Source organism: Gopherus flavomarginatus, chromosome 15 (assembly GCF_025201925.1).
Source record: "Gopherus flavomarginatus isolate rGopFla2 chromosome 15, rGopFla2.mat.asm, whole genome shotgun sequence".
Taxonomy (NCBI): Eukaryota; Metazoa; Chordata; order Testudines; family Testudinidae; genus Gopherus; species Gopherus flavomarginatus.
Window position 1 is genome coordinate 13346207 of NC_066631.1, and position 22731 is coordinate 13368937.

Below are 22731 nucleotides of genomic sequence, written 5' to 3' on the forward strand. Positions count from 1 at the left end.
CAAAACCAAGTAGCCCTGCGTGTGGGGGTGGGGGTGGCCACTCAGGCGTCTCCTCCTATAGGCTGGGGGTGGCTGGAGGATTATTTTCCTTCCCAGTGCAGGGGCCCCCTGAAAACCACCTCAGAAGCTGCTTCCCTACATGTGTCTTTCAGGCTGTCTCTCATTGAGTAGCCCAGCATAGCCAGGTGTAGCCACAGCAGCGTTGGGAGGGGCTAGCCACCCTGAGTACATCCCCTCTCCCCCACGCCCTCTGGGTATGTACTTAGGCAACAAGCCAGAACTGTTGTCCATACTAATGCAGCTGCATTACTAATTTTAGCACACAAGCATGTGTAGGTCTGCCAGAGCTAGGAATCACAGCCTAGCTCCAAATGTAGACAGAGCCTCAGGCTGCATGGCCACTGAGAACAGGAGGCTCTCTAACTGCCCACGGGTGATGTGCCATGGAATACTACAAGCTGCACTGCAGACAGAGAGAAGGCATTTTTATTTACATGCTATCTGCGCTGAGCAGGGTTAGCCAAGGCCCAAGAGTCCAAAACCAGACAGGCAAACCAAAATAAACACGGATTTATTTTCACCTTGAAATGAACACAAACCCCATTCCCAATGCACCCTCATCCCACACCGGCATCCTATAGCAAACAAACAGAACACTTAAAGAAAGAGCATCCTTCAAAGAATCAGTGCAAGAAATCCTGAGTCATAACTAAGTATGCAAGTGGATGACCATGGGATCATGGACATGACAGAGAAAATGCCGAAAGCTTTGTTCAAGAACATGGTCAAGAGCAGGTGTCACAATGTTTGTCATCAGGTAACACCACTAAACTGGAACAAATTGTGTGTTTGAAATAGGACATACAGCAACCACACTCCAGATTTTACTTTTCTGCTGATAATGACGTGCCCTCCATGTGTCTCATTTCCTTTTTATTAAGGCTTTCAGGGGGCCCTTACAACAACATGTTACACACACAGACAGAGGAAGCAGCAGCAGTTCAGATGAAGTCATATAGATTTGCAAAATACCAAAGCCAAACAGAAGCAAGCCAGTGAAAACTCTAAGGAGAGATCAGAAAATTGAGTCAAATACGCATCTGGGGGTAAGAGACTAAACGCTTAGTAAAATTACAACAAAGCTGTCCAGTCTAACCACAGAGAGCAGCAAGAAAGGAAAATGGATGTAATGCTCTAAGGCCGGAATGATTCACCAAGAAGAACTGTGTAGACCTGTTACATAACAGAAAATTGAGGAATAAAGGGCTCTCCCTCTGCATGAAGCTGGATTTCCATGTTCTATATTCCCAAGGCTGGAGGTTTATTAGCCAAGTCTGACTAACCAGCTGTACCAATAGGCCATTCACAGGTGCCAGCCCTTGCAGAACTATTTTTGACAACGTGACAAACCACTGCCATGATCCTATTTCTAAAGATCCCCAGGAATCCTTTCCTTTGCAACAGGGCTACCCAGTTCTGTTTGTGAAGTGTTCTGACTGACTCACTTTCAGAGCTTTCTCTTCAAAGCACTTTTCAGACATTAAAGTAATTCTGCCACCACCCCTGTGATGCAGGAAAAAAAAACATCATCCCCAATTCACAGAAGGGGGGACTGAGACAAAGAGGTGAAGTTAGCAGTCTGTGACAGCAAAGGCATGTAGATTCTTTTCTATAACTTTTCTAGGCCATCTTGTCAGTCTGGTTTTAATGGCGGTCAGCATGGTAGCCATGTGACCAATGTCTTCTCGGAGAGAGAGCAACAGGGGAATCTTCTACAATTTAAATTCTGTTGCATGCCTTGTATTCAAAGGAACTAACAGAAACCTGCAGTAATTTTGATCACTCAAGAAGTCTGAAGTCTCAAAAGATGGTGACAAATTAATTGCTAGAGGTTACGTCACATCAGTTATTCCAACCCAAGTAGGATGGTCTGTACCTCACCCGGTCTTTCGGGCTTGTCTACATCACAAAGTTGCAGCGCTGGTGAGGGGGTTACAGCGCTGCAACTTAGGAGGTGTACACATCTGCAGGGCACCACCAGCGCTGCAACTCCCTGTTTGCAGCGCTGGCCGTACTCCCGTTTTGTCTCGGGTGTAGAGGATCCAGCGCTGGTGATCCAGCGCTGGTAATCAAGTATAGACACTTACCAGCGCTTTTCTTGACCTCCGTGGAATAAGCAGGTATCCCAGCATACCTGAGGAAGCCTCTGGTAATCAAGCTGGTCTCCTTCCCCGGTTTGCTCTCGCGTTCCCCGAACCCCGAGCAAGCAGGTCTCCTTCCCTGCCGTTTGCTGGGTGGTTCGGGGAACGCGAGAGCAAACCGCGGCGAAGCTGGTCTCCTTCCCCGGTTTGCTCTCTCGTTCCCCGAACCCCCGAGCAAGCAGGTCTCCTTCCCTGCGGTTTGCTGGGTGGTTCGGGGAACGCGAGAGCAAACCGGGAAAGGAGACCAGCTTCGCCGCGGTTTGCTCTCGCGTTCCCCGAACAAGCAGGTCTCCTTCCCCGCGGTTTGCAGGGAGGTTCGGGGAACGCGAGAGCAAACCGCGGCGAAGCTGGTCTCCTTTCCCGGTTTGCTCTCGCGTTCCCCGAACCCCCGAGCAAGCAGGTCTCCTTCCCTGCGGTTTGCAGGGTGGTTCGGGGAACGCGAGAGCAAACCACGGCGAAGCTGGTCTCCTTTCCCGGTTTGCTCTCGCGTTCCCCGAACCCCCCTTGAAGCCGCCCAACAGCGCTGCAGTGTGGCCACATCTAACACCACTTGCAGCGCTGGTTGCTGTAAGTGTGGCCACTCTGCAGCGCTGGCCCTATACAGCTGTACTAATACAGCTGTAATAACCAGCGCTGCAAAATTGTAGATGTAGACATACCCTCAGCTGGTGCTAGGACGGTGTGAAATAGGGAAGTTTGGAGGATAAAAGTAAAACCAAGGCACTTTTTTGGTCTAGATCAGGGGTAGGCAACCTATGGCATGCGTGCCAAAGGCGGCCCACGAGCTGATTTTCAGTGGCACTCACACTGCCCGGGTCACGGCCACCAGTCCAGGGAAATCTGCATTTTAATTTAATTTTAAGTGAAGCTTCTTAAACATTTTAAAAACCTTATTTACTTTACATACAACAGTAGTTTAGTTATATATTATAGATTTATAGAAAGAGACCTTCTAAAAATGTTAAAATGTATTACCAGCACGCAAAACCTTAAATTAGAGTGAATAAATGAAGACTTGGTACACCACTTCTGAAAGGTTGCCGACCCCTGGTCTAGACCATGCCCCTTTTTTAGTGATCCACTTGCCCTAGCACGTATGTGCTGTACCAATCCCTATTTGGGGCAGAGAAGGATCTAAAGGAGTAGTATGTATGCGGCTGCAGCAAAGTTAAGCTCTCATTTCTGTTGCTGCTTATCTCATATTCACTCCGTGGAGCTTAGAGGAGGCACTCAATCTCTCTGTGCAACTCACACTCACAATGCAAAGGTAATCAGCAATGCACTAATTATATGAGAAAGTCATTAGTCCTGGGAACTGAGGGTTTAAAAGATTAAGTTATCAGTAATTTGCAATAATTACTTTTTCAAAGTAATTTTAATAATGTGCAATAAACACAACCTGACACCCCCACACTACAGACACACAATGCTGACTCCCCCACACACTGACAATGACGCATTTACACCACACACACCAAAACATCCACACTTTAAAGGAAACATACAACCCCCTAACATAGACTAAGACGCACACCCACTCGCAAATACCCCTGCTCCATGCACTCTCTCTCACTCTCTCTCTCTCTCACACACACACACACCACGCTACACACTCAACTGTGTGAAATCCAGTACCCACTCCAAATGACACACCCCAACTCCCCACTGACCAATACATACCAAACTGTAGTTTATTTAAAGTGTTACAAGAAAACATTCTCTTAAATAAAGTCAGTCAGTCTAGGATCATGTTTATTACCACAGGAGAAACAGAAAGCCCCTTCCAAACGGGACTCCTATACAGCTGTGGTTCTGCACTGGGGCACACCAGGATGCTGCTCCACTCAACAAAAGAAGAAAATAAAAAGAGTAAAATGCAAGGGCCTTCATTCAAAGTGATGAGCTATTTACAGCTGCAAATGTAACAGAATGGCTCTTCCAGAAGAAGGGACCCAGAGGTAATGGAGGGCAGCTGCTCTCCTGCCCAGTTGCACTGAGTACATTCCTAGAGCGGGTTCCAAAACAGCAGCAGCACAATGATGCAGTTGGACAGCCGAGAAACCACAGCAGGGCACTGACTGTTCAGAACAATAAACGCATCAGGCAACTTACATTTGGAACATTTTTTTCTAAAAGCAAATGTCCATTGAGAAGAGCCAGCTTGGTTAAAGCTTGTGCCTCGTCAGGACCGTTTCACAGATTACAGGGAATAGGACAGTAACTACAAGAGAACAGGCCACTTCTCTGGAGCCAGCGCCGGCTCCAGGCACCAGCGCAGCAAGCAGGTAATTGGGGCAGCCAACACAAAGGGGCAGCATGTTCGGGTCTTCGACGGCAATTCGGCAGTGGGTCCCTTGGTCCCTCTCGGAGGGAAGGATCTTCCACTGAATTGCCGCCAAAGAATGAAGTGGCAGCAGTAGAGCTGCCGCTGAAGTGCCACCTATCGTGGTCTTTTTTTTCCCCCCGCTGCTTGGGGCAACAAAAACACTGGAACCGGCCCTGTCTGGGGCTGTGGGAGAAGCAAAGGTGGGGGATGTTTGAGATTTACATTAAAAAACACCTTCCCTCACAAAGACAAAGGTCAGCATAACAGAGTGAGCTCTGCTATACATGGTCCTATTTCGGTCAATATCAGACCTTTCCAAGAACTCCCAGGGCATCTCCCAAACGCCACCAGCTCAGCTGAAAATAGCAACAAAAAGGACAATGAGAAAACACTGGGTTAACACAGGGGTTCTCAAACTGGGGGTTGGGACCCCTCAGGGGGTCGCGAGATCATTACATGGGGGGTCACGAGCTATCAACCTCCACCTCAAGCCCCACATGCCTCCAGCATTTATAATGGTGTTAAATATATTAAAAAGGGTGTTTAATTTACTGGGGGGGTCGCACTCAGAGGCTTGCGATGTGAAAGGGGTCACCAGTAAAAAAGTTTGAGACCCACTGGGTGAACAGGTGTGAATTGAGTAAGGCTAAGGGAGCTGGTATGACGACACATGGAGACAAACACAGACACTTGCAGTTGTTCTTTTGTGTGCAATGAACTCGGATCTGCCTGTGTGACCCTTCCAACTCTGCTTCAGGAGCACACGCATTGCTGCACCTTCTCCATTACACAGCTCTAGGGAAAGGGCCATGACTGTGGCAGTACTTTCTACGGTCAGTTATTGGGGTTGTCTACAACACTAACTGAAGAAGACACTGTAGGGACATTGACAGGTTCGTTGTCTGGCATGTCCTTACAACGATGCCTGCATCCACACAGCCACTATGCTTATGGCTGAACTGTTTTGGTGTGTCCACCTGTGGTACATTCTGTGACACCTTAGGCATATGACCCCTGGCTAGCATTCTTCTGGGAGCAGGGGCTTTGGGGTAATTTCCAAACACAAGATACAAATGCATTTTAGGATAGAGTTAAGAAGCTGGCTGAACCAGTGCAGCTGCAATGCTAGTGACTTCCCATCCACACTTTGGAGACAGCATTGTAGAATACATTGATTCAGACAGATCTCAACTAATGGAGGAGTTGCAACCAACCCGTACAACCAGTATTTGAAGGACGGCTGTTGAGTGGGGGCACAAGTTGTTGTACGGATGTTGCGTGATTAAACGTGTCCCAGCCTACAATTTGTTGCAACACCTCTTTGCCTACTGTAGGCAGGGCCACAAGTTGACAATCCCAGAGCAAATTTTAAAGTGGTCTTCCTTACAATGTTCTTTGAGTTCTTTCATTGGGAAGAATCCTCCCCTTCACCAGCAAGCATAGGGGAACAAAGGGTACTGGCTCCAGTCTGCCATGCTCCCATGGGCATGCCCTGAAGCCCCTTGAGTATTATAATCTGTGGAGAAGGGAGAATAGCTCATTGCCCTGTACTGGCTGTGGGAAGGTACCATCCATTGGCCTAGGCCTTGCTCGGTGCCATATGGATTGTACATTGGACCTCGGGCCCCTGGTTTCCCAGCAGAGTCTACAGCCATGTTGACCACCCCAGTATAGTCCTGTGGAGGAGGTAGTGGAGGGTGGAGTGTAGGCAGGTTGGTGAAACCTTCTGACAGCTGTTTGGAATCTTGCTCGGGCACCGTGGCTATATCCACTCGGAGGGATCTGGCTCGGAACTCATTTAAAGCGAGGATGTCACGAGCGGGCGCCTGCTGTGTATCCCCATTGTCATGGAACCTGAGCCCAGAAGGTGAAGAGAAGAGGAAGGAGTCAAACCTACCACGTCATAACATTCTTGAATTAACCAACATTGTTTGTGGTTCAAAACTTGATCCAGGGAAGTGGGGGAAGCCAACAACATGGGGCAGCTGCTTCCCCATTCAGTTTTAAACATCAGCCATCCTTCTGAAACAAGGGCACTTATTAAACTTATTTGTCTCTGTATCTGCCCTCCTGCTTGTCTACCTCCCTCCATCCCTGTGCCGTCTTCCCGTTACTCCTGCCCCTACCTCTCTCTAACAGGACGCATTGGGTCCTCTCAGAGATAAATATCCCATAAGGAGTCAGGCTGCAAAAGGGACATGCCTGTCCTTTCCAGTAAGTAGGAGGAGGACCCAGACCCTGCTCACTACACATAAATAGCTGGGAGTTGAGACTCACCTGTATGTCTGGTAGGAGGAAGGTGTTGGCACTTGCTGCTCTCTGGCAGTTGCCTCTCTTTGGTCTGCTGGTGCGGGTGACGCTACAGGGATTGAGTGGCTGCCATTCTGCTCGGAGACCCAGAAGGGGTACCCGCTGCTGACAGGAATGGAATTACTCTCTTCCTTCACCTCCACATTCTCATCCTTCACAAAATCTGACTCAAACGGGGAAAGAAAGTGAAAAAAGGAGAGAGGGGGAAGAGAGAAACCAGAGCTCAGTAATGGTGGGTTTCAGTTAGATGCAGAAGGAGGTCCCCCAGACAGAATGGGAGGTGGGAAGGTTAAGGCGTTTGTAAATAGTCAAAAATGTCTAATAATTAGCAGGAATCTTCTTACATTCCATTAATCAGAAACAAAGGGTGAGTGTTTTTCTAACCTCTCTCTCATTCTCAGTGAGAGATTCTGGAGACTGTGACCGACAGACTAGGGATTCAGCTGGAAATCAGAGACTGAAAAGATCTATAAGGGGTCAGAGCCTCCCAAACTGTTGCTGGTCACATGGTGTTTGGGCTGGCTCCTCCTCTCTAAATTGCACTAAAAGACAGCTAAAAAGACATGATATATTTCCCTAATATCCCTCTTCCAACAGCTGTAGCTGCCATAGCAGTATTAGATCATCAGTGGGACGGGACATGGCTTTTGCGATCATAAGTGGGAGGGGAGGGGTTTACCAGACAATTTCTACAATATGGTCCACACTATGAAATTTTAAAGCTGCCCTGTTTTAAGTCATTGTATCTGGCATAGGAAGACCCTTGCTCCGGATGCCCTCCTGAGGCTGGCTGCAGCACAACATGCCTCACTGCCTCAGTTTCTCCTTCTGTTTGCCCATGAAAAGAACACAGACCCTCAGAGACCAGTTCAAAGCCTGCTTCTGTGCATAATTTATTCCTGTACACCAGTGCACGCGTTCCCCCCAAACATTGCAGTAAGACCATTCTCAGCAAACCCGCAGTAAAGATATAAAGGTGGAACCATTTTCCCATTCCCCTCTTCAGGAAACACATCTCCAGGTCCCCTACCCAAGAGTCAACAGCAGCTCTGTGTTCCCAGTTCCTTTTGCCCCTGACACAGGGCACCGCTCTCAGGCCGTCTGCCTGAGAGCAACCAGATGCCTTAATCTACCACAGTCCCCGAGTCAGGTCTCCTTCAAGCGAGCTCCTCACAGAGTTCCACTTCCCTTCTCCTGTTTAGAAAAGGTCTCTCCAGGACCAACCCCTTGTTATGGGCATCCTCATGCCAAGGGCTCCCTGCAGCATTCCCACTTCCCAGGCCTCCTTGCCTGTGAGTCCTACCCTTGCTCAGGGCATGTCCCCCCATAGTCCCAGGTTTGGCCTCCCCTGACCAAGCTGGAGCTTCTTCTTTTGTCTAGGGGCCACTGTCCAAGTCTTCGGCTCATCAGGGGTTCGGTTCCAGTTCTCCTCACAACTCAGCTCTCTCCCCCAGGGCTCCTCTAGCTCTGTCCCAAGCAACTCTTGCCAGTGCTCTTGTCTCTGTCTGAGCCTTCACAGGTGCTGACTTCCCCTCTTTCCCGTGGGTGCTTGACCCCTCTCTGCCCCGGCCTCACCCCCACTCCACCCCTTCCACGAGGCCTCGCCTCTTCCCACCTCTGCCCCGCCCCCATTCCAACCCCTTCCCCAAAGTCCCCGCCCCAACTCTGCCCCCTCCCTGCCTGTATTCCAACTCCTTCTCCAATCCTCGCCCCAGACCCGCCTCCTTCCCTGAGTGTGCTGAGTTCCCGCTCCTCCCCCTTCCATCCCAGAACGTGCTAACGCACGCTGCCAAACAGCTGTTTGGCAGCAGCTAGGTGGGAAGTGCTGGGAGGTAGGTGGAGGAGCGGAGACATGGTGCACTCAGGGGAGGCAGAGGTGGGGTGGGGGGGTGAGGGAAGCTTGGCTGCAGGTGGATGCAGAGCACCCACTAATTTTTCCCCTGGAGCACCCATGGTGTTGGTGCCTATGCCTCAGGCAGCTGTAACCCACCTCTCCTGTATCTGACTGTGCTCTCCACGTCTCAGACAGCTCTCACCCACCAATCTCCTCACTTCAGGACCCAGCTGTCCTCTTTTAAACCCAACTGGGAGTCAGTTAAGCAGTCACAAGTGCACTGGCCTCTTTCCTCTTGCAAGACCAGTGTCATCCTGTGACAGTGTCCATCTCCCTGCCAATGCCAGGTTGTTTCCTACAGGACATTTTCTAGTCTATTGTCCAGTCTAGTTGTAAAGGTTTCCAGCAATGGGGCTTTCTGCACATCCCATGGGAAACTCTTTTGCAACTGACTAGAGTGGAAGACGGTAGTTATTGTGTATTACAAACATGTTCTTAAATATTTCTCTCTGAAAAGCAACTTGTAAACAGCAGCAAACAAATCCTAACAGGGATTCTCCCTGTTGTATGCTAGATGCTCCAATTCTTTCCCACATGAGTATAAAGATTCCTCCTTCGAATGGGGGTCTGGTCTTCCATGTTTCACATTGCCTGCCCCATTTTGTGGCAGTTAATGAAGGGCCAGATCAACTCAACAGACTACAATTTTATGTGCCCATCCTGAGTCTTAACCCTGTAGTGGCATGTCAGAAATTGTTCAGATCAAAAAGCCAACTTAGTTGGTTCTGCAGCCCACCTTCTGTCGTCCTCAGTGCCAGGTTCAGCTTTGCTCTCCCTCCCTGCCAGTCAGCCAGCATGCTGCCCTTCCACTGTGCCTGGCCAGCACACAGCTGCAGCTCCTTCTTACACCCACTGGCAATCCCGCAACCTCTACTGTCCAGTGTCTGGACAGTAGCTTTTCCGAGGTCCCCTTTGCTGCTCCTGTCTCCAACCCCCATCCACCTGCCTCCTTCCTCACCTACCTCTCCCATGCTGCTCCGCCTGTTCTCCCTTGATGCCCAGGACCCCACATTCCAGCTGTCACTATGTACTTGACCCTTACTTCAGGCTATACCCCCAACTACCACATATTTCTGCCCCTTTCCTAATGAATTAAGGTGTGAGAACTAAGGTGCAACATTCCTTTTCTATTCTACTCAAAAAGACCTGCAGTGTCCTCTAAAATCCCTTCCCTTAAGGCCCAGGATTCACAGGCCTGCTGACGAACATGGCCCTGTGCAGAAAGAAGCTTTAGCAGAGCTGTGTTAATGCCCTTTTTCCTCCCTCGTGGCATGATCTCTGCTGGTGAGCGCCTCCCCAGGTTTGTTGTTGCCAATATTACCAGATTCCTCAGCACCAGATTCTGTTTCTTCTGGCAGCTTCCTCTTCTGGCCTTTGGCTGGACTAAATTTCTGGCCTTTGGCTCGCCCTTCCCTGCAAAAAGAACAATGTCTGGAGGCAGTTCATACGCAACCTTCCTACCCAGATGCCTGTGCTGGGGACTCTGGAGCAGACACAAAACCCTATTATGTTGTGGGAATCAGAAAGGCCAAGTACCCATCAACATCTGCAAAAAGAGAGGGTAGGGGTTGATGTCTCCCATGTTTTTGAAGCTGCACATTGGCTGGCAGAGCACCGACACAACAGTAGGGTTGACTTCTTGGAAATGTACGTGTCCAATGAGATGCAATTAGTTATGCTGGTTGCCACTAGAGAATAGGGATCAGGGAGAAGGACTGAATTACCTCATAAGGATTCAAGCACTAGGAATAATCAGTGAATGGATTATATAGGTTTTACAAAATGCTCCATTACATTGGAAAACCTCAGCGTTGGAGGTTTGAACAATGATTTTGTGAAAATGGTTCAACATCATACATACATACCATAAAATATTGTTGGGCTTTTGTTTGAAAGTGGGACCATTTCTAAAGGAACATGGACCCAATTTAACTCAAAAATGGTCCTATTAGGTGAAAAACAATCTTGAAATTTTCAAAATATTCTTTGGATGAAAATCAGTTTTGAACCTTTCTCCAAAACTCAAGGCATTTTCCAGGCATGAAAAAAAATTGCAAATATTTTCATGAAAAGTTTTGATTCTAAACATCCAAAGTTTCACCCCTCTCTTCTATCTGCTTTCATTTGCTCTTAAGTTTTCCTGTTATCTCATGCACTGCCCTCAGGCCTGACAGAAGTCCTCCCTGGGGGTGGCATCCAACTTCCTCTTCACAGTAACTAGGGGGAAGGAGGAGGATGGAAGGAACCTGGATCTTAGAATTAAGCTGACATCGAACAGGGACAGCGATCTACAGCAGATCCTCTATTTCAAGTGTTCTCAAACTGGGGGTCGTGACCCCTCAGGGGGTTGTGAGGTTATTACATGGGGGCTTGCAAGCTGTCAGCCTCCACCCCAAACCCTGCTTCACCGCCACCATTTATAATAGTGTTAAATATTTAAAAAAAGTGTTTTTAATTTATAAGGCGGGAGGAGGGGTGTCTCACTGAGAGGCTGGCTTTTGTGAAAGGGGTCACCAGTACAAAGAGAGACACTGATCTATTTGGCCAGGAGAGTTTCTACCTTCGAGTGTTCTTCCCATGTTCCCGGAATCCCTTAGCAAATGGGTTGTTGTCAATCTTGAGTTTTGTGATCTACAAGTAGAGACATGAGATCCAGTATTAGAATGAGCAGCTGCCAATGGTGCCATGTTTGGCTTATCCCACGCTGAAGCAAGATCCCTGGCACTAACAACTGCTCTAGGGATAAATGTCTATCTTGTGGTCTCCATCTGAGTGAGTGCCTCACAGCTTTACTGTATTTATCCTCACAACAGCCCGCTTTACAGAAAGGGAACTCAGGTGTGGAGAGATTAAGTGACTTGGACAAGTTCACACAGGAGGTCTGTGGCAGAGAAGGCAACAATCTGGGTCTCCCAGGTGCCAGATGAATGCCCTAACCACTGGTTTCTCTTTTCTCTCTACATCAATTTAAAATGTAATTTCAATTTCAAATTCAATTTAAGCAGCAATAAATGCCTCAGTTTAAGCCATCAGATACAATAAATTCAGAGTCTGCAAGGCATTAAAACACCAGCGCTACAGACCCACGCAATCCTGTACACAAACTGCTGGAGAAATGTCCCTCCATCTCTAGCTGAGAGAGACTTCTCTATGGGAAGTGCATGGGTGACAAGGATACTTGTGCTGTCCTTGATGTGGGCATGGAGAAGGTTATAGGTATCATGCTCACAGGCAAGGGAAGAGGAGAGTACACCTGTATTACCCACATGGGGAAAGGAGTACTCCTGTTGCATTCAAAGGGAAGAAGGGAGGTGATTCATATATTGCTCATATAGGGGAGAATTCCACCTGCATTATCCTCACAGGTGGGAGGGCCGTTTAGTGTTATCTGCAGAGGAAGAGGTGGGGAGAGGCCCTTTGTGGGCCACAAAGGGCAGTGGAGGATCTTTTCCCTTGGGAGCAGGTTCTGGTGTTAGTAGGGTGACCAGATGTCCTGATTTTATAGGGACAGTCCCGATATTTGGGTCTTTGTCTTATATAGGTGCCTATTACTCACACACACACACTCCTGCTCCCCCGATTTTTCACACTTGCTGTCTGGTCACCCTAGGTGTTAGGGACAGGGTATTTCCAAGGGAGTAGAAGGCTGGTCTCATACACTCTACCTGTTCATTCTGGTAGGCAGTGACAGAGGTGAAGACAGTCTCAGGGAAGCTGAACATCTGGAAGATGCTCCAGCGGGCACTGAACAGGTCATCTGCCTGAACGATGTGGAAGCGAGGCTTGTAGCGGTGCATGGAGTGAAGGATGATCTGGTGGAGAGGGAGAGAGGAAGAATTCTATTTGTAGCTTGGCTCAGTAGGCTTGCTATTGCCATATTCTGTAGTTGCCACCCACCCCTCAAGAGTGACCATCTCTTCTCTGTGATCATTCAAGCTCCATCTGTCTTTAGTCATTCATGTTTTCTGAGGGGACCCAGGAATTGGGGTCTCCCCGCATATTCCAGCAGTGGCAGCATATACTGAGCCCATCTCTGGAAGCTGGTGAAAGGAGAAATACTGCAAATTCTGAGTAGGGTGCCTCCATCTTCTAGTTGCATGACTAGGGCAGTAAACCTAGTGGCCTTGCAGTGGGGGTAACAGTGTGGAAGGAAAGAAATTTTAGTCTTCTTCCACTTAGACCTGCTAACATATCCTGAGTCAATGCTTTGCGACATCAAGAGCCACCAAACCTATGGTGCTGTAGTCAGTAGGCTGAAGAGTATGTACTGCCTACAGATACCAGGGCCCTGCAGCATGAACCCTCCCACAGACTGCACGTTTCCCATTTGTAACAAAGTTTCACGTAAGTTTCCAAATCATTTAATTTCTCATGACACCAACAGTCTATTTTCAACCGAATCCTCCTTCCCACAAATTCCTAGATAACAAGTTCCAGGGAGCAGAGACAAACCCAGCTCTCATCTTACATGTCCGTGTTGATCCAGGGTATTGTTGGTGAGCTTCAGCTTTTGGAAGGAGACAGGTTCTTTCATCCAGTGGCTGCCGGGAGCTGGAGAATCTGGATGTATGTATGTACGACAGGGGAGCTGTGGCTCTGCTTTTCCAGCAACTTCCCACTGATCCTTATTCCACTGGGGAAGGCAAAGCAGGAAATTCCATATCAAAGCAACCATGACTCCAACGCCTTTGATTCACTGCTTAAGGCTGTGGTGCAGTGGTGCCTAAACTTTTCCTGTCTCATCCCCCCTTACCAGTAATGGAATCTGTCTGCATTCATGTGACCAGACTGCAAGTGTGAAAAATCAGGATGGGGGTGGGCGGGGGGTAATAGGAGCCCATATAAAAAATCCCCAAATATTGGGACTATCCCTATAAAATCTGGACATCTGGTCACCCTAGTCCGCATCCCACCTCCATTACTGCACAGCCAAGGCTTCCTCAGCAGAGGAGCTTGGGCTGGAGGCAGAGCTGGCTTGGAGGCAGAGAGGGAATGAGAGCTAAGCTAGACTGGGGGCAGAGCAGAGCCTGAACAGAGCTGTGGCTGGGGTGGAGTGGGGGTGGGTGGCACTCCTCCTCTGCCCTCCCGGGGGTTGGCATTGGCCTTGCCCTGTACCCCACTGGATGTTCCTCCATGCCTCCAACAGGGGGCACACTCCACAGTTTGGGGACCACTGCTGTGGAGATCTCTAACATAGGTAACCTTGCCAGACAGTGGGGCGTGACTGACAGCTGTCACAGAGGCACTATATAATGCTCCCATGTCAGTGTCCAAGTTCAGGCCCCAGTTTGCTCTCACTCACTCTGCTGCCTTCAAAGCACTTTGCAAATATTAAGTAACTAATGGCTGAATGGTTATTGTGTCTGTGATTCAAAATCAAATTTGCACAATTCACAAATAAAAATAAAAGAAAGGTTATTTTTCGAGGGGCTAGCTGAATCTAGCTGCAGTGCTGGCAAATGGTGGCTGATTCAAAAAAAAGGCATAAATCCTCCAGAGAGCATCTAATGTGCTGTGCTCTGAGGGGCATTTCTTCCTAACCTGGGCTGGTGAGCAACTACTGCCTGGAGCATACAGATGGATTCGCCTTGTGCAGGGAGCCAGGACCCAAGTCCCATTTAAGATGTATGGTGACTTCAGTGGTACCTGGCTTTACACTGGCTCTCTGCAGAGGGATTTATTTCACTAAGCAGAAAGGGCAGACAGAATAACTTTTTTAAAAAGTATTTACCTTGTATCTGAAGTTGTCCATCGGCACAAAATCCACCAGCATGAGGTACTTAGCATACGGGATCAAGCCAGAGACTTTGATTTTGCACTGTGGAAACATTCGTCTGAAGAAGAAATAAAATCTACATTATAAAAAAGTATTGGATTTTCTTTAATGCCCCAATCAGGTATTAGGTCTTGTTTGCTCTCTGTCAGGTAAACTGCTGGTGAGAGCACCACTAGTGTAGACCAGCTGTGAGCATTTTTACCAGCCTATTGTCTAATCCAGCTCAGAGCAGGTCTAGATGACACAGTGGCTAAAAGGCCAGCAGTTGTAGGTGGCCTGTCTATTCTAGTGCTCTTACTGTTACAACCCCCAGAATGCAGCAGTGGGAAATTTAAGAAAAAGTTAGTGTAGCCCAGGTTTCAGGCTTACACTGTTTCTAGCCCTGGTGCAACTGTAGCAGAAATGAAAAACAGCTTAGAAACAGTTCTGTGTAGGTGGCACGCATTTGAAAATCTATTGAGCGCTCTCCTAGCAAATCCCCACCACTTCCATTCCTCCTTATGACCCTGAAAGAGTCTTTAGCCTCTACGCTGCAAGGACTTGTCTCCCAGCTCTTCCTACCCACTGAAGATCCTGTCAGGTCTCAGAGGCTCTGGCACCCTCTCTGCTGGCTTTATCTTGCACAATGAATTACAATTCCACATATATTCTGGAGCTTACAGCTAGAGTATCATGCACTCCAGAGCACGCAGGATTTTAATTTAAGAGATGCCTGGGCCTCAGATTCTGTCTTCTCCTTGCCTTGTTTTTGTTCACAGACACAGAACCAACGCCACAGATTCAGCTCTCATTCTCCTTTGCAGTGTCCATCTTGAGTGCCAACTCCCCAGGCTGGCCATCAAGAACATCCCAATTATTTAGTCTATCAATGTGCCCTAGACTAGCTTTTTGTCTATTATACTCAAAGGACTTGCCTACAATGCAGCATCAATATGTGCGCATGTAGGGACAGCACAACCCACTAGGGCACTAACATTTGGGGGGCGGTGACCACGCGGCCAGATCTTCAGCCACCCCGGTCGTCGGTGGTATTTCGGGGGCGGAACCTTCCGCTGCCTAGAGTGCCAAAAAAGCTGGCGACGCTCCTGTACACATGAGGCAAATAGGATCTAATACTCAATCCTTGTGTGCCAGCTTCACAGCAACGGGGAGAGGGTACTGAAACTGCCACATGCAGAAGCTACTGAATGGGGTTTTCAAGGTACCAGGCAGTGCTTAAATTGTGCCAGGGCTGAGCATCTCTGGGCTTGTCGCATCAGTTATAAAAATTAAAAATTGCTTGAGCCCCAGCACCTAATTGCTTGTGCCCCAGAACCTCTTTCATTAAAAAATTAATCACTGGCACCAGACACTAAGTGACCTGGGTGATATTCCCAATTCGGAGTTTATGAGCCTTCCGTAAACCCTGATGCTGCACTTGTTCTGGGAGGAAGGGGAGGAGAAGGATAATAATATAATCAGCTTAAAAAACAGCCTAAGAGTGGCCTTTCCAAAAGTGACCTCTTAGGAAAGCTCTGGAATGCAGTTTGCAGGGAAAGGGCATACACTGCTTTCTTGCCTTCCTTACCTGCCAGACTTGGTGATGATCATCTCAGTTCCTACTTGATGAAACTGCATCCAGAGGTCCATGTCTTCTAGGGTAACCACAATGGAGCTCTGAGGGTAAGGCTCCAGGCTGGAGGAAGGAAGTGCATCACACTGAGCTTTCACATCTACCAGGAGAGAGTAAAGAGAGGATACCTCAGACAGTGAGGAGGAAAGTCAACATGAAACAGCACCATAATGCTTCAGGAGACAAAGCATTGGGAATAGCATCAATACCAGTTCCTCTCAGTGTCAGTGCCTGAACATATCCAGTTGTAGAGTTTCACATGCTGATATAGTAGACTGGTCCAGTGTATGTGGTCACCACTCCACATAGTGACTGGCCTTCCAGAACTATTTAACCCACTACTATCTCACAGCTTATGGAGCTTTCCGTTAGTTCAGACAGTAGAAACCTATGTTTTTGGTGCTGTAGATCCCCAGTTTATTCCCACTGACAATTGTGGAGTCTGTGTGTGGTCCCAACTGGCTACAACGAGGTAACTTGCCTGCAAAGACCTTTGGCTATCCTGGCTCAGTAAAAAGACAGGCTGCCTGTTGAAGATGTTTTTCAGGGGGCAATATCCTTGTTGGTAGAGATTTAAGCTCCATACATCAGGGGTAGTCAATTGGCAAACGGCAGACCAAATCCGGAACTGCCAGATGCTATTGAATGGACTGCTAAATATTTTTATTTACTTATTCTTACCTTTATTGTTATTGCGGTGTGAAAAATGTTTCTCTAGCATCTGGACCTTGACAATACCTTGACCAAGAAATTTGGACCTTGACAAAAAATAATTGACTACCCCTGCCGTACATCATGCTATGTTTACTTGTTCCATTCAGTACTCAGACGGGGATCCACAGTGCTGTACATTTCACTCTACCAATGTTCTTATGTAAAAACATTTTATATATAGAGAGTAAACTGAAAGCTAAGAAAAATGGGAAGATTTTAAGTGCCATGGAGGGGAAGGGGAGAGAATGCTGAATAGATGGGGCAGCACAAGTGACATAAGCAATCCCAGAGGACAGTGAAAAAAGGACAGATAGAACAGTCAAACCTGAGGAATGAAGTTGGTAGATAGACAAGAGATCAGAGAGGGATGGTGGAGCTAGACCACGGTGGGAAGGCCATTTTGAAATATATTTACTAGGGCTAGGAAGTCAGTTAAGAGGGTGGAGAATGGTCCCATGTGCAATACAACTACAACCATGCCCAGGGAGTCATTTTATAAAATGACTCCATTTTATAGTGCAGTCAGGGATTAACTATGTTCCTGAGCCCTATGGACTTCTGAGCAGGCATCTGTACCATAGATGGGGTCCTATTCTTACAGAAAGTTCTAAATTCAGGTGTGTGACAAGAAAGCCAGAGATATGGGACTGCACATAGACTGAGAGGCAGTCAAACAGGCAAGAAGCAAAGGGATCACTGAGTGATTCCCTTTGAAAAATTTTTATAGAGATCCCAAATCATGCAGACACTTTTGGGAAGGTATATGGAACAACTTGTATTTTAAAAGAGACAAAAAGTTAGTTGCTTTTTCTCTTCCTATATTTCAGCCCGAACACCTGGGAGAGCATGTCTGGACCTGACGGTTCCCACATATAGTAACTTTGTGATGTGAAATGTCTTTTTGCTCTTTGCAGAAGTGCTAGTTTACCTTCTAAATTATATGTACCTCATGGCTAGTTTTTGGATGAAGCAGTGTTTTGCCCAGTATTTGGAGACTGTGGGAAAAGAAAGCTCACTTGCCTCTCATGAAATGAAATTTTACTGCTTTAATTTTTCACCAAAACCTTGTTTTAGTTAGGGATGTTCTCCCCATACTGGTCCAACATACACTGTAATTCCTGTTGTTCTGAGGGACCTGATAATGACACAATAGTGCCCAATCTTGTTAGGCAATGTTTTAGTCTTGCAGAGTATAACAAATTCAACTGTGTTTTAAACTTTGTTCCTGAACTGTGTAACAACCCTAAGTACAAGGCTGTAGCACAGTTTGTAAACAGTTAAAACCTGATTCAGCCCCTTTACACTATAAGACCAAAACACATTTTAGTCAGGTCAAAGGCTACTGTGGTGAAATGTGATCCCCATCACAGCAGTTATACATTTTATTAAAGCTACTGTTAAAATGATATAATACACAGGTTAAGGAAAGAGTGTCACACTGTAGACAGGATCACTAATGCTATCCAGTGAAGTCCAGACCCAAATCCAATTCCATTCCTAGGTCTAAAACCTGATCACACTGAAGTTAATGGCAAAACCCCCACTGGTTTCTGGTGCATCAGGGTTTAGCCCATGGTCTTATGATAATGTTGGTATTAATGAAATATATGTGACTCTTCATTTGAAGGTATTCAGAACAGCAATGCTGTCATCAAGTTAACAAAAGCAGGTCCACTTTTGCTTAACAGAGAGTGATACATTATCTGTCATCCACAGCCATTTATTTTAACAAGGGATTGTCTTAGCCTGCATCAGGTCCTATATAGAAACAAGGGAATTTGTCACCTCATTACAACTTTCCTGAGCAACATCTTTAAACAAATACACATGGAAAGTAGCCAATTTATTTCCAGGGAAAGCAGATCCTTTTCAGGATACAACTTTTCATGCAAGAAGCCCAGTGCAAACCAAACAAGTTGTTTCCACAAGCTTAGGATGCAAACACCATTTAAACACAATTCTGTCAGTTTCCAAAGATCTTTAGGTGTTTAAAAAAAAAAACAACCCTCCACCGTTAGACTTTTCCTGCTTTGATCCAACATTAATGAACTGGCTAAGAAGTGACACCTAATTGGCTCACTAACATTAGTCTGTTAACATCTTCTTACTAAGGCTTTTCTCATATCCTCTAGCTGAGACATGAAAGCTGCTTGTGCATTTTGTTGTTCAGTTCAGAGCACATATTAAAAGGAATTACAATAAAATTGGGCTGATTTTCAACAAGCCACTGTCCAGAAACAGATACATGCAAACAGATTTGATTGAACTGATAGATTAGGTAGGGTAGGTAATATTCATTCCTTCCCCCAACTGTATTCTACAATTAGCATTTTTGTAAACAAATTCAAGACCACCAAATGAGATACTGGGAAAAATTCTGGAAGTCCTTACCCATGCAAGACATGTGGTGAAGTCAATGGGAATTAAACTCAGCGGGAGTTTTGCCTCAATAAGTACTGAATTAAAAACCAAATATAGATCTCAGAATCAGGCTCCATAGGAATGAACCCACGATGAGCAAAATACTGTAGAAAACAGCGGCATGGCCATATTTATAATCAGCACTGGGGCAAAGATTTTAAAAGATAAAACTTTATTTTGGTGTCTCAATTTTTGGGTGCCCAAACTTGAGATTCTTGAAAGGGGCAGGAGTTTCAGAGACAGGGTGGGTTTATGCTTGGATCTGGATCTGGATCACAACAGATCCAACTGATGGATCCACATAGTGACCCAATGAGTTCCGTGGGGCTCCACACAAGCACAGGGGTCTGCTGATGCAGAGCTATTTACAGGATCTAGCCTCCAGTTTGATTTTGCAAAACCAAAGCCACCGTGTTTGTGCCCAGCTCTAATCAGTGTACAGAATTTTAGGCTTTCAAACATTATTTTAAAGGTATTGGTTGCTATTAACATTACGTGGTGATAACACTGTGCACTACGCATTTTAAAGGTAGATTTTTCTCTGTACCAAGACAGAATTGGAGAGGAAGCGTGGTCTTGTGCGTGAAGCAAGGCACTGGGAATCAGGAGGGCTCAGATCTATATCCTGATCTGCTGTAGTCTTCCTCTGAGAACATGGGCAAGTCACTAAACCGGCAAGCCTCAGTTTTGCCACCTGCAAAGTATTGAAAATAGTATGTTCCTGTCTCACTGGGGGACACTTAGTTCATATTTGCAAAGTGCTTTGAGATTTGTGGATGGAAGATTCTAGAGAAGTGTCCCAGAAAGTAATCCAGCCCTCTTCAGTGAATCCCCTAAACACACCACAGTGCTGAGCTACTGGAAGGTTCGTGGTGGACTTCCTGTAAGATGTATAGGACAGGATTTCTGTGCACTGAAAATCTCCAGTAAGACACAGGATAAGTCTACCATCTTCACTAAAATCAGTTTCAATTCCATTTGCATTTGTTGCTGTTACACAACCAGAGTGGGAGTTTACCGGTCATTTGGTATCTACTGTACAGAAGGATTTCTTCTCCAGTAACACTATCTGGGAAAGGTTTCAGAGTGGTAGCCGTGTTAGTCTGTATCAGCAAAAAGGAGGAGTACTTGTGGCACCTTAAGAGTCTAACAAATTTATTTATGCTTAAATAAATTTGTTAGTCTCTAAGATGCCACAAGTATTCCTCCTTCTTTTATCTGGGAAAGAAATCTTGCCAATAATTCTGACCCCCCAAAAAGGCTCCCAGGCTTGTAAATGACAATAGAAACACCCCATTCATTGAGTGGGAGAGCTCTCAGTTTCCTGGAATTACAATGCTTTTGGCATTAACCTCGGGAGAGTGGAAGGTTCATCACAGCTTATCCAGTCCCACATTGGATTTTTCATAAGTACTATGGCTTTATTTCTCACTGGCCATGAGGACTGTTTCCGATTTCCCGTGCTGTATGATACAAACAATTATATGAGAAAATAATATAGTTTTAAAAAATTGGAACCTTTCACTAGATACAGAGGTATAAGATAGACTATTCCCTTCATTGTACATCCAATGTCTGTAAAGTCAAAGTCCTACTAGATGTAGCAGAGATCACTATTATACTCCTATATTAATTTCAATACAGATTTTTTTTAAAAGAGCTATGGTTGAGATGAAAATTATTTGAAGCACATATCTACCTAAGCTTTTCCAAATGAATCAGCACAGTGTGGGGGCGGGGAAGGGAAGCAGAGGATAGCTAGCCATTTGAAATGTGTACATTAAATGCGTACACCAAAGGGGTATATGATCTGCAGCCCTCAACCAAAGCGCAGAACCTTAGGTCTAGATTCAGGTATCAGTTACATCACCGAATAGAGTTCTCTCTGGACTGACACTAGTGTAACTGAGATCAGAATCTGGCCCTTGTTCTCCCAGTGCTGACTTGCCATTACACACAATCTGTTCACATCACAATTAGAGAGATTTTACAGGGTGTTGTTAAAAAGGACTGATGAACAGAAAAAAAAAAGTACGTAAATAAAAATCCTTGGCAACCAATACAAGACACAACATGTTGTCCCCCAGGGAATGAAAGCGTATGGAGACCATGACAATATCCCTGCCTGCTGCTTTCATTCTTGGAAGGCTGAGAAAACCCAAAATCAAGCTGACTCTGTAATACGGATCAGAAATGTCTTTATCCCCTTAACAACATAATATACAACTATTTTAGATTCCTATCAGGCCTTAAATCCCAAAGGAACCCAAGATGCTTCACAAACCGGACACACAGCATCAGCAACCCTCTGCATATGCTCACACTGCACAAGTCAAAGGTGCCTGGAGAATTTTGGGCAAAGACATTGAAGCAAACCCCTGCTAGTCTTACAAAAAGTGACAGATCTCAAATTATCCACAGAGAGCAGACATAATCTCAGTTTGTCCTCTGCTCCTGTGGGATAGTTTAGAAAACCCAATGTTACCCACAAATGCTGATGACCCAGTGAGTAACACTTCTTCCTCCCAATTTTTAAAAAATTGTAGCCCGTCTCTACTACAATTTTAGATCCACCCCGCACACTAAGACATGGAAGAGTCACCTACCAGGTAAAGATTGCATTTTTCCATGTACTGTGAAGCCAGAGAGGTTGTGGAAGTCACTGTAGGTGAGAGATCCACCAGAACTCTTATCTCACGAAAACCAAAACAGTCCAGTTGAAAATCAGGTGGCTTGATTTCCCAAAGAAAGAGAGCGCCCTTCTGTGATCCAGTGTCAAGAGTGACTGGGGCTAGGATGGGACTCCAAGCTAAGCCAGCCAAGGTGAGTTCCTGTTTTATGAAGGCTAATGAGCAGGGAGGAGCTTCTCCCCAGGGCTGTCCCCTTGCAGTCCTTTGATGTCCAAAGGGACAAAGAGAGGAAGGATTTGTAGCAATGGCTGGGGCAAAGGGAAGAAAATCAAAGAGAATTAACATGGCTTTGACATACAGGAAACCCTACAGGGGAAATGCACCTTGATTTACTGCTAACACACTTTTAAACAAATAGAGACAAGACCAAAAATGCCAGCTGAAGATGTACCTACAAAAAATAACTTAATTGCAGACAACAGAGGAGATTTCCCTCTGGCAGTTTTGGGGTTTTGATAAAACTTTCATCTCCCCGAACAGATTTCTGCATTCCAAACACATAGCTTGTGGTTTTGTTTAACTGTTGAAACTGTGGACTGTACCAATTCAAGAAGACAATGATTTTTAAAAAGCAGATTCTCCCAAGATGAATGAAATAATTGTCTGATGTAACCTTTCACTCTCATAACACATTACTGAAATATCCCTTTTGTTTTGTCAATAGAGGTCTTCAACCCCAATGGTATTTGGCCTCAGCAGAAATTCAGGGGAACACCAAAGCATTACCTACTGACTCTATCTGTCCCTTCAACCGGGCTTGGCAGTATAATTTATTTTCTTTTTTAAT

The 22731-nt window shown here is 46.2% G+C and overlaps 1 protein-coding gene across 4 annotated transcripts in view; it reads right to left on the bottom strand.

The window, feature by feature from the left end:
- Positions 1-3867: 3867 nt before the first annotated feature.
- LOC127035018 (T-box-containing protein TBX6L) overlaps positions 3868-22731 on the bottom strand; it is a 32171-nt gene continuing 13307 nt past the window's right edge. For 2 of the 4 annotated variants that reach the window (XM_050924497.1, XM_050924499.1), the window contains 8 exons: positions 16075-16219; positions 14463-14565; positions 13200-13364; positions 12397-12543; positions 11292-11362; positions 10053-10144; positions 6805-7000; positions 3868-6381 (listed from right to left, as the gene is read on the bottom strand). In XM_050924497.1, coding sequence (XP_050780454.1) covers positions 5955-6381; positions 6805-7000; positions 10053-10144; positions 11292-11362; positions 12397-12543; positions 13200-13364; positions 14463-14565; positions 16075-16219 — 1346 coding nt within the window. In that variant the 3' untranslated portion in view covers positions 3868-5954. Of the gene's footprint in view, positions 6382-6405; positions 6550-6804; positions 7001-10052; positions 10145-11291; positions 11363-12396; positions 12544-13199; positions 13365-14462; positions 14566-16074; positions 16220-21860; positions 22426-22731 lie in introns of those variants that run through there. The other 2 variants (XM_050924498.1, XM_050924500.1) reach the window with 2 other exon arrangements.